The sequence below is a fragment of the Heterodontus francisci genome, chromosome X (genome assembly GCF_036365525.1).
Source record: "Heterodontus francisci isolate sHetFra1 chromosome X, sHetFra1.hap1, whole genome shotgun sequence".
In the NCBI taxonomy this organism is placed as follows: domain Eukaryota; kingdom Metazoa; phylum Chordata; class Chondrichthyes; order Heterodontiformes; family Heterodontidae; genus Heterodontus; species Heterodontus francisci.
In genome coordinates, this window is record NC_090421.1 from 15,365,308 (window position 1) to 15,377,718 (window position 12,411).

Consider the following 12,411-nt stretch of genomic DNA (forward strand, 5'->3'; position numbering starts at 1 on the left):
TCTCTCTCTGTCCCGCCCCTCTCTCTGTCCCACCCCTCTCTCTCCCTTTTCCCCCCCTCCCCCCTCTCTCTGTCCCGCCCCTCTCCCTCTTCCCCCTTTCCCATCTCTCTCTCCCGCCCCTCTCCTCTCTCTTCCCTTCTCCCCTCTCCCCTCTCTCTGTCCCCCCCTCTCCTCTCACTCTCTCCCGCCCCTCTGTCCCTCCTCCGCCCTCTCCTCTCTCCCCCCCCTCCTCTCTCTGTCTCTCTCCCCCCCCTCTCTCTCTCTCCCCCCTCCCCTCTCTCTCACCCCCTCTCTCTCACCCCTTCTCTCTCTCCCCCTCTCTCTCTCCCCCTCCTCTCTCGATCTGTCCTCCCTCTCTCTCTCCCCCCCTCTCTCTCTCTCTCCCCCCCCTCCCCTCTCTCTCTCTCCCCCCCTCCCCTCTCTCTCTCTCCCCCCCTCCTCTCTCTCTGTCTCTCCCCCCTCCTCTCTCTCTCTGTCTCTCTCCCCTCCTCTCTCTCTCTGTCTCTCCCCCGCTCCTCTCTCTGTCTCTCCCCCCCTCCTCTGTCTCTCCCCCCCTCCTCTCTCTCTCTCTCCCCCCTCCTCCCTCCCTCTCTCCCCCTCCTCCTCTCTCTCTCTCCCCCTCCTCCTCTCTCTCTCCCCCTCCTCTCTCTCTCCCCCCTCCTCTCTCTCTCCCCCCTCTCTCTCTCTGTCCTCCCTCTCTCTCCCCCCTCTCCTCTCTCTCTCTCCCCTTTCCCCTCCTCTCTCTCTCCCCTCCTCTCTCTCTCTCCCCTCCTCTCTCTCTCTCCCCTCCTCTCTCTCTCTCCCCCTCCTCTCTCTCCCCCCCTGTCCTCTCTCTCCCCCCTCTACTCTCTCTCTCTCCCCCCCTCCTCTCTCTCTCTCCCCCCCTCCTCTCTCTCTCTCTCCCCCCTCCCCTCTCTCACCCCCTCTCTCTCTCCGTCTCTCTCTCCCCCTCCTCTCTCTATCTGTCCTCGCTCTCTCTCTCCCCCCCTCTCCTCTCTCTCCCCCTCCACTCTCTCCCTCCTCTCTCTCTCTCTGTCTCCCCCCCCTCCTCTGTCTCTCTCCCCCCTCTCTCTCTCTCTCTCTCCCCCCTCCCCTCTCTCTCACCCCCTCTCTCTCTCCCCCTCCTCTCTCGATCTGTCCTCCCTCTCTCTCTCCCCCCCTCTCTCTCTCTCTCTCCCACCCTCCTCTCTCTCTCTCTCTCCCCCCCTCCTCTCTCTCTCTCTCTCCCCCCCTCCTCTCTCTCCCTGTCTCTCCCCCCTCCTCTCTCTGTCTCTCCCCCCCTCCTCTCTCTCTCTCTGTCTCTCCCCCCCTCTCTCACTCTGTCTCTCCCCCCCTCCTCTCTCTCTCTCTGTCTCTCCCCCCCCCCCTTCCTCCCTCTGTCTCTCCCCCCTCCTCTGTCTCTCTCCCCCCCTCTCCCCCTCTCCCCCTCTCCCCCTCTCTCTCTCCCCCTCCTCTCTCGATCTGTCCTCCCTCTCTCTATCCCCCCCTCCTCTCTCTCTCTCCCCCCCTCCTCTCTCTCTCTCTCCCCCCCTCCTCTCTCTCTCTCCCCCCCCCTCCTCTCTCTCTCTCTCTCTCCCCCCCTCCTCTCTCTCTCTGTCTCTCCCCCCCCTTCCTCTCTCTGTCTCCCCCCCTTCCTCTCTCTGTCTCTCCCCCCCTTCCTCTCTCTGTCTCTCCCCCCTTCCTCTCTCTGTCTCTCCCCCCCCTCCTCTCTCTGTCTCTCCCCCCCCTCCTCTCTCTCTCTCCCCCCCCTCCTCTCTCTCTCTCCCCCCCCTCCTCTCTCTCTCTCCCCCCCCTCTCTCTCTCTCCCCCCCCTCCTCTCTCTCTCTCTCCCCCACCTCTCTCTCTCCACCCCTCCTCTCTCTCTCTCCCCCCTCTCCTCTCTCTCTCTCCCCCCTCCACTCTCTCCCTCCTCTCTCTCTCTGTCTCTCCCCCCCCTCCTCTCTCTGTCTCTCTTCCCCCCCCCTCTCTCTGTCTCTCCCCCCCCCCCCGCTCCCCCCTCTCCCCCCTCTCTCTGTCTCTCTCCCCCCGCTCCATCTCTTCCCCCCCCCCCCCCCCCCCGCTCCCCCCTCTCTCAGTCTCTCTCTGAGTTGCAGAGAACGGGAACTTTCCCCAGAGCAGCTTTGTGATTGGTCAGTTTTTTACAAAAATTCACAGCTGACAGGAGCAGAAATAGCGGCTTCCAAACTCAGGACAAGTTCGGGGTTTTCGGCGAGCTTTTTTAAAAGACAATAAGAACCCGCCGAAAAAGCCCGAACTTGTCCTGAGTTCGGATGCCACTGTTCCTGCTCCTGTCAGCTGTGAAACTGAGAGCTGTGAATTCTTTTAAAGTCGAGCTTGTCTGGAAAAAGAAGTCAATGGGAAATTTCTCATTCCTGAAATTACCAGTCACGGATCTCAAAGTTTTTACCACGGACATTGGTGTCCGTATACGGACATGTTGCCGACCCCTGATGCCAACTTTAACTTTAGAATCATGTGAAAAAAGGGCAAACATGGTCTGATCTTTCTTTTCAGTGACAGTAAAATCCCAATGTAGGGTAAGCCTGTGATATGAGATCTATGGTCTGTGCATAGTCCTCCGTGGTGGTCCTTTGGTCCATGTGAGATACAGGAAATGGTTACTGCTCTGGTTAATGTAATTGAGGTCCATAAAACGGGGCAGTACGTGAGGACTGAAAAATAGCTTTTGTGGGTTATAGACCGGCTTGCCAACATCATCACCTGAAATATTGTTGAGTATTTTTGGCATCCAATTTATGTTTTATTTAAGGACCATATGGGCCATTTAAATTATAGCCAAGCCCAATCCTACCCTCACCTGACATCCACATGTGCACTTCCAACTGGAGTCACTTGATAGTGATCAGAGACAGGAACCACAGCCATTTCTTTTTTAACTCCTTCTCCGTCTGAACTTAGAGCCCATGAGTCCAGTTGCAGCACAGCTGCTGGAGTCCTGCATGAGACCAGATAACGTGATACATGGCCTGTGCCTAACTGAGAGAAACTTGATGATGAAAATGAATGACATAGAATTAATGAGATTGGTTAATTGGGCTGCAAATTAGTATGGTAATGAAAGTAGAAGTTGAAGACTAATGGATAAAGATCTGTCTGGAGGAGTGACGACTGCAATTCCCCAAGGATTTACTGCTACACTATTCATGAACAATGGAAGAGGATACCTCTGCTAATACGATCAGCTTTATAAATTACTTTCACCTGTGGTGCTTAGTGACTAATGAAGGGGCATATTGATTATATTCAAAGGCACAGTTAACATGAAGCTTGTGTCTGCAACAGATGGATGTTCATTGGTAGAGGAAAAAAGTTTTGTGTGCAGTTTATTGATTACTTACTGAACATTGGGCACTTAACAGGGTTAGTTTGAATTTCATTACCTTGAATGAGTTTAGGGTGAATTTGATTATAAATCAAAATGGTGATGGCAGCCACCCCCGGGAAGACCCACCCACCAACCCTCACCAGCCTGACTGTCCACGGCGATCCCGACCCCACTTGCCTGTCCTGGGTTGTTCTTCTTCCGCATTGTAGGGCCTCCTGCAGTACCAACATTGGCCATCGCTCTCATTAGGGCTGCCGGTACTGCAGGGCTGCCAGCCTTCCGATTGGCTGGCAGCTCTGGAGTTGGGAGCTCTTCCCTCAAAATGGAATAGCAATGGGGGTCCGACAAAGGGCCGAGGCAGGGTCTCACCACCGGCCCGCTGCCAGGAATCCCGTCGCCAGAATAAAATCCAGCTCAAAATCTGTTGGTAAGAGCCTATACTGGTACAGATTTTGCCTGATCTGTTGGAAAGGCCAGGCTTGAAGAGCATAATAACCTTTTGTCTTGTTGCTCACGATTGTCCTACATGTCAAGTTTTGATTTTGAAAGTGCTGGACGGAGAGTGAATACCTCCTCAAAGAGAAAGGAGGATAAATCAGCAATATGTCCACCCTTGGCCACCTTTGTATCCCTTCCTCTGGAGGAGGTCTGGGTTCAGGTTGCCTGTCTGTTGTCTTGTGTAGGAAATAGTGTGTTATCAGGGAGAGGGGCAGTGCAAAATAAAAAATTCTCAATAATGAGAGAAAGAATAAAGCTAGATTCTTTTCCATTACCTACCAATTTCAGGGAAAGATTTCTTCTATGGGCTCGATGTAGTGAAAATGTAAACCTAATCATAAAGAACATAACACAGAGAGGAAATCTTTCCTCTAGATGTTAATATGTCAGTGACATTCATCTTGTCCTTTCCTTTTCAAGGGTTTATTGCTTACAGCAGTCAATGTATTCTGTTTTACAGACAAGGGAAGTTTGGTGTCTCTGCAGTAAGATGTGTTGTGATGGTGATAGTTTTAATAAAAGGTTAATTTAAGGTTAAGCATTGATCAGTCACCCCTCAGAAGGTTGTGGGTTTATTCCATTTCCAAACCTTGAGCAAATTTTTTTATTCATTCATGGGGTGTGGGCGTCACTGGCTAGGCCAGCATTTATTGCCCATCCCTAATTGTCTTTGAAGGTGGTGGTGAGCTGCCTTCTTGAACCACTGCAGTCCTTGGGGTGTAACTACACCAACAGTGCTGTTAGGAAGGGGGTTCCAGGATTTTGACCCAGCGACAGTGAAGGAAAGGCGATATATTCCCAAGTCAGGACGGTGTGTGGCTTGGAGGGGAACTTGCAGGTGGTGCTGTTCCCATGCATCTGCTGCCCTTGTCCTTTTAGATGCAAGAGGTCGTGGGTTTGGAAGGTGCTGTCTGAGAAGCCTTGACTAATTGCTGCAGTGCATCGTGTAGATGGTACACACTGCTGCCACTGTGCTCCAGTGGTGGAGGGAGTCAGTGTTTAAGATGGTGGATGGGGCAATCAAGCAGGCATTAAATATATTAAAGAAAGAGTTAGATATAGTTCTTCGGGCTAAAGGGATCAAGGGATATGGGGAGAAAATGGGAACAGGGTACTGAGTTTGGATGATCAGCCATGATCGTATTGAATGGCAGAGCAGGCTCGAAGGGCCGAATGGCCTACTATTTTTCTATGTTTCTGTGTCCTGGATGGTGTCGCATTTCTTGAGTGTTGTTGAACCTGCACTCATCCAGGCAAGTGGAGAGTATTCCATCACACTCCTGACTTGTGCCTTGTATAGGGTGGACAGGCTTTGGGGAGTCAGGAGGTGAGTTACTCGCTGCAGAATTCCCAGCTTCTGACCTGCTCTTGTAGCCACAGTATTTATGTGGCTCATCCAGTTCAGTTTCTGGTCAATGGTAACCCCCTAGGATGTTGATAGTGGGGGATTCAGCAATGGTCATTGCCTGGCACTAGTGTGGCGCAAATGTTACCTGCCACTTATCAGCCCAAACCTGAATGTTATCTTGCTTTATCTGGACACAGACTGCTTCGGTATCTGAGGAGTGAGGCTGAGGGAGTGCTGCATTGTCAGAGATACTGTTTTTCAAATGAGACATTAAATCGAGGCCCTATCTGCCGGTACAGGTGAACATAGAGATCCCTGGCGCTATTCAAAGTAGAACAGGGGTATTCTCCGAGTGTCATGGCCAATATTAATCCCTCAAGCAGTACCACAAAAAAGCAGATTAATTGATCATTTATCGCATTGTTATTTGAGGTATCTTACTGTGCACAAACTAACTGCTTACAAAACAACAGTATTACACTTCAAAAATACTTTGTGAGGCTATTTGGGGAGCCATGAGGACATGAAAGGCATTATGTAAGTGCAAGTTTGTTCATCTTTAAATATGTTCTTGACACAGCAGGCAAATGGAAAATAGTACATGACAGTGACAGTCCCTCTCCCTCTCTCTTCCATGCTCATAAACTGTGGATGACAACCTTGGATATAGCATTATATCTGTCCTTTTTTACCTCTGTTACAGCCACCGATACGGGATGAATCTAAAATGGAAGAATCTGGACAATCCTCTTCTACTGATCCATCACAGAATCTCTGCTCAACAGATTCTTTTGGTTCCTTCAATCCCTCCACCTCAGAATATTGCAACCCATCCATAGGTATGTCATATTTAGAGTATTTGCAGCACAGAAACAGGCCAGTTGGCCCAAATAGTCCATTCTAGTGTTTATGCTCCATACAAGCCTCCTCCCACCCTTCTTCATGTAACCCTGTCAACATATCCTTCTATTCCTTTCTCTCTCACTTGTTTATCTAGCCTCACCCTAAATGCATCTATGCTATTTGCCTCAACTACTCCCTCTGGTAGTGAGTTGCACATTCTCGCCACTCTCTGAGTAAAGGAGTTTCTGCTCAATTCTCTATTGGAATTATTCGTGACTATATTATATTTTATGGCCCCCAGTTCTGGTCTCACCTACAAGTGGAAGCATCTTCCCTATCTCTACCCTAGCAAACCCTTTCATAATCTTAAAGGCCTCTATCAGGCCACCTCTTTGTCTTCGCTTTTCTAGAGAAAAGAGCCACAGCCTGTTCAATCTTTCCCGATAGGTTTAACTTCTCAGTTCTGGTATCATCCTAGTAAATCTTTCTTGCTCCTTCTCCAGTGTCTCTATGTCTTTTTAATAATATGGAGACCAGAACTGTTCATGGTACTCAAGTGTGGTTTAACCAAGGTTTTATACAAGTGTAACATAACTGCTCTGCTTTTCAATTCTATCCCTCTAGAAATGATCCCCAATGCTTTGATTGCTTTCTTATGGCCATATAACCTGTGCTGATACTTTGAGATTTGTGATTCTGTATCCCCTGATCCCTCTATTCCTCCACCCCATGTAGACAATTATTTTCCAAGGAGTATGTGGCTCCTTACTCATCCTACCAAAGTGTGCTACCTTACTATTTTTTTTTATATTCCTTGATAATTTAATTTGGTCATTTCTCTATGCCTTTCTAAATGTGTTTCTGACTTATTTCCACATTCCCCTTTGTCATCCTCCTTTGTTGTCTGTGTTTAGTGCATGCCTTTTTCTTTAGTTTCAATTTTGCCTTTATTTCGTTATTCATTCTTGGTGTGTTATTCCTGACTAGTTTGTTCTTGCTTTTTAGTGGGATATATTTCTGCTGACCTCCATTGATCACCGTTTTAAATATTTCCCACTGCTGTTTTATTTCTTTGTTAGTCAATAAACTTTTCCAGTTTACTTTCCCTAGTTCCAGCCTCATCCCCTTAAAATCAGCTTTTATCCAATTTCTTACTTTGGTCTTTGTCTTAGAGGTGTGCAAAGGAAACCTGACCCAAGTCCGAATGCTGGACCCGGAAACCCGACCCAACCCGAACCCGACACATGCCGTCGGATCCCGTCGGGATCAGGTCGGGTAGCAGGCCTTTACCCATGTACTGATGTAAAGGCTTGCCACCCGACCCGACCCCGACGGGTCCCGACGACATGTGTCAAGTTCGGGTTGGGTAGGGTCAGACTTCCGGGTCCGGAATTCGGGCTCGCGTCTGGTTTCCTTTGCACACCTCTACTTTGTCTTACTTGACTTCAGACCTCATTACAGCCTTGGTCGAAACGTGAACAAAAGAGTTGAATTCCAGAGGTGAGGTGAGAATGACTGCCCTTGACATCAAGGCAGCATTTGACCGAGTATGGCATCAAGGAGCGAGGTGTGTGGAATGTGGCTTGTAGGTCCGAATGCACTCAATGGGCTGAATTTTGTGACCCTGTTGCGGGTCTCGGTGGTGGACCCGAAAGCAGATGCCATCGCCACATGTGATGCGCGCAGCCGGATGATCGCAATCACACGGTGGGCGGCCACTTACCATAATGGAGGCATGGGGCCCGTCCAATTACACGATGGGGATGGGCTCTGAGTCGGCGATCGGTGATCCAACGCAGGTGCTAGCACCATATTAAAAGCGCTGCCAGCCCTGCTTGTATTGCAGCCTTTCAGTGTGGCAGTGAAGCTGGAGTGCTGCTGGACACCTCTAAAGCGTTGTTGGAACACCTGGACCCCCCCACTGTGGCACCCCCCCCCCCCAGCACAAGGACTAACAACCTGCTCTCAGGGGATGTCATTGGGCTGAGCTGTGAAAGAAGATGGCCTGTCGCCAAGATACATCCAAACATCCGCCAGGATGTGGTGATGACTGACCACTTGCCATCACCTTTGTGCTGACTCCCTCCCCATGTTGTGCTCCCTCCCGCATAGCCACATGCAATCCCCAAATTGGTGAAACGTTTGGAGGACTCACCTAGGCAGAACCAGGGAGGTCACTGACTCTCTTTCAACATTGAACTTAATTCCGGGGGGTGACCCCGTGGCTGCTGGCCTCTTCTGCGATGTCCATCCAGGCTTGCTTGGTCAGGTGGGAGGATATCTTCCTGCCATCCCTTGAAAAGAGGAGCTCCCGCCTTTCCCTTGCAGCCTGGAGGAGAATTTCCAGGGAGGCATCAGTAAATCATGGGGCCACCATGGTGTCTTAGAACCACAGAAAAATTATGGCACAGAAGGAGGCCATTCAACCCATCGTGTCTGTGCCGGCCGAACAAACTAGCCGCCCAATCTAATCCCACCTTCCAGCACCTGGTCCACAGCCTGGCAGGTTACAGCACTGCAGGTGCATGACCTTTTAAATGAGTTGAGGGTTTCTGCCTCCACCACCATTCCTGGCAGTGAATTCCAGACACCCACCACCCTCTGGGTGAAAAAGTTTTTCCTCATGTCCCCTCTAATCCTTCTACCAGTCACCTTAAATCTGTGCGCCCTGGTAATTGACCTCTGGCTAGGGGAAACAGGTCCTTCCAGTCTACTCTATCTAGGCCCCTCATAATTTTGTACACCTCAATTAAGTCACCCCTCAGCCTCCTCTGTTCTAAGGAAAACAACCCTAGCCTATCCAATCTTTCCTCTTAGCTGCAACTTTCAAGCCCTGGTAACATTCTAGTAAATCTCTTCTGCACTGTCTCCAGAGTAATTATGTCCTTTCTGTAATGTGTTGACCAGAACTGTACTCAATACTCCGACTGTGGCCTAACCAGTGTTTTGTACAGTTCCAGCATTACATCCCTGCTTTTGAATTCTATACCTCGGCCAATAAAGGAAACCATTCCATATGCCTTCTTCACCACTCTATCTACCTGTCCTGCCACCTTCAGGGGCCTGTGGACATGTACTCCAAGGTCTCTCACTTCTTCTACCCCTCTCAATATCCTCCCGTTTATTGTGTATTCCCTTGATTTATTTGCCCTCCCCAAATACATTACCTCACACTTCTTTGGATTGAATTCTATTTGCCACTTTTCTGCCCACTCAACCAAACCAATAATATAATTCTGGAATCTACAGCTATCCTCTTCACTATCAACTACACGGACAATTTTTGTCTCATCAGCAAATTTCCCAATCATGCCTCCCACATTTAAGTCCAAATCATTAATATTTACCACAAACAGCAAGAGACCCAACACTGAGCCCTGTGGAACACCACTGGAAACAGCTTTCCATTCACAAAAACATCCGTCGACTACTGCCCTTTGTTTCTTGGCACTGAGCCAACTTTCGATCCAACCTGCCAAATTCCCCTGTATCCCATGGCCGTTCATTTTACTGACCAGTCTGCCATGTGGGACCTTGTCAAATGCCTTTCTAACATTCATATAGACCACATCCACTGCACTACCCTCATCAATCCTCCTTGTTACTTCCTCAAAAAACTCAATCAAGTTAGTAAGACATGACCTTCCCTGAACAAATCCATCCTGATCAGTCCATGCCTTTCTAAGTGCCAGTTTATCCTGTCCCTCAGAATTGATTCTAATAATTTACCCACCACCGAGGTCAAACTGACCGGCCTATAATTATTTGGCCTATCCCTCACACCCTTTTTAAACAATGGTATAATGTTCGCAGAGCACCAATCCTCTGGCACCTCGCCCGTATCCAGTGAGGATTTGAAGATGATCCTCAGCACATCTGCTATTTCCTCCCTGGCTTCCTTTAACAACTTGGGATGCAATCCATCCGGCCCTGGCAATTTATCCACTTTCAAGGATGTCAGACCCTCGAGGACTTCCTCTCTTATTATGCTTGTCTTATCTAATATTTCACACTCCTCCTCTTTAACTACAATGTCTGCATCAACCCTCACCTTTGTGAAGACTTGCCTCTGACATGGTACCAGGTCACTCCCGTTCCATCCCAATGGTTGTTAGTCCGAACAGCTGACAGAGGCTGTCACAGCCGAGGCCACTGACAGTCGGAGGACTGTGGGTGGCCAGGCCTGTGCTGAGCCTCTCTGGTGTCGACAGCACAGACCCTCATGGAGAGCCAGATCCCACAGATGTGTGCAGGCCTGCACACCATCACCTTGGCCATAAGCTCAACACAGCAGTGACAAGGCGAGAGGATGAGGAGGCACCTGGAGTCTTCTCCAACTCCTCGTTCTTCTCTGGTGAGCAGGGAGATTGAATGTGGATCTCATGTGAACCTTGAAAGGGAGGAGGAGAGGCTGACCTCCGCATCTGGGGTCTCCCCTCAGGGCACTCAGTGTGGACAGCGGCTCCTCAGCCCCTCCACCAGTGAGCCCAGCTCCAGTAGCCATGATGCCTGAGGAGAGTACGGCACCTGTGCAGAAAACCCTCAGACAGCCGGGACCCTCCAGGCCTCAGGCAGCCAAAGGACGTCTGTCGAAGTCATCCCAGGCCAAGGGGCAGCCTGATCAGCAGCCTGCCTCCAGCCCAGCTGCTATCTCAGGGGTTACACCTCTTAGGAGCACTTGTAAACATATAAAGAAGAGTATCTCGACGCACTTGGGGATTCACGGGTGTTTTGCATTTGGCCTTTATATTGTTTTCTGCACTTTTGCCATAAATAGAGTTTAAAATTTATTGTTGTGAAATGCACATTCTTTCATGCCTTAATTGTGAGATGCTGCCTTCACCCTTGCTCCTTCATTGGGCTGCCAGTGTAGGCACAGCCCTCGTTTGCTCAGAGTCTCAGATGTGCCAGAGTGTGCCAGGAAACAAAGGAGGCGACAGACTGAATCCATCGAGGTGTCTCTATTGAGCCCAGTCTGAGAGGTCATCATGGTGCCTGGAAGTGGGTATGTATGAGATTGTCTCTTGCCTCCCTTGCCCGTCACTCAATGTGCCTGGCCGCCTGTGCAAGGGGTTCAATATCCAGCTGCCTGCTCGTTAGCCTCCTCCACATTTTCCGCATTGGTTGAGGACTGGTGATCTATCATGTTCTCTTCATGCAAGGCCTCCCCCCTCTGCAGTGTTAGATTGTGCAGAGCACAACAGACCACCACGATATGTGAGACCCTCACTGGGGCATACTGCAGTGCTCCACCGCGTCAATCAAGGCACCGGAATCTAATCTTCAGCAGCCCGATGGTCACTCGGTTGGAGCCAGGGCAAGTGTTGTACATCCCCTCTGCTGCAGTGTGAGGGAGCCTCACAGGCGTCAGTAACCATGCCTTCAATGGGTAGCCCTTGTCTCCGAGAATCCATCCCTGAAGGCGAGTGGGGGGGGTGCCTGAAAAGCTGTGGCACCTGGGACTGTCGAAGTATGTAGACGTCATTGTTGCTTCCTGGGATACTGGCACACACCTGCAATAAATGCTTTCGATGGTCGCAGACCAGTTGAACGTTGATAGAATGGAAGCCCTTCCTGTTGATGAAGGCCGCTGGCTGCTCCATGGGAGCTTTGATGGCCACGTGTGTGCAATTGATCACACCTTGCAGCTAGGGGAATTCGGCAATGGCTCCGAAGCCAATGGCCCTCTCCGCCTGACTGTCAGGGTCTGTTGGTATTGCACATACTCGCGTGTCCTCTTGACCAGGGCATTGGTTACCTCCTTGATGCAACGGTGGGCTGCTGTCTGGAAGACCTCACGCATGTCTCCAGTGGATCCTTGGAAAGATCCAGACATGTAAAAGTTGAGTGCCACAGTGATCTTCAGGGCCACTGGCATAGGGTGACCACTGAAGCCCACAGGTCACAACTCATCCTGCATCATGGTGCATAGGTTGGTGATGGCCTCCCTCGTGAGCCGCAGTCTTCACTGACAATGCCGCTCGGACATTTGGAGGGAGCTGAGGCAAGTCCAGTACACTCTCTGGCGCTGGTAGGCCCTTCTTGGCGTGGCTGGCTGCTGTCGCTGTCCCTTTGGAGCTTTGCTGGTGGGCGCAGCTGCATTCTGGCCCTCCCTCCATCTGAGCTGCTGCTGCACGGGGTGTATGAGACCCATGCCAGCTGATCAGTAGCCCTCCAAAGCGCTGTCCTTGCAGAGACAAACTTGCCTTGGTACCTTTCCCTTAGCTACTCCCCGTAGAATATGCACCAGTGCTCCTCAGTATCCACCCTGCAGATAGCCCAGCACCCGAGATATAGCCTATTGGACCCTGTTACCCGAGTTATAGCCCACGGGACCTTAGCATCAACACAATGGCCACCCGGCCCTGTCACCCGC

General features: G+C 50.6%; 1 protein-coding gene across 3 annotated transcripts in view; it reads left to right on the top strand.

The window, feature by feature from the left end:
- The window catches only part of LOC137358744 (vitamin D3 receptor-like), a 199,181-nt gene that overhangs the window by 133,488 nt on the left and 53,282 nt on the right, over window positions 1-12,411 (top strand). For all 3 annotated transcript variants that reach the window (XM_068025042.1, XM_068025040.1, XM_068025041.1), the window contains one exon: window positions 5,896-6,031. In XM_068025042.1, coding sequence (XP_067881143.1) covers window positions 5,896-6,031 — 136 coding nt within the window. The remainder of the gene's footprint in view (window positions 1-5,895; window positions 6,032-12,411) is intronic.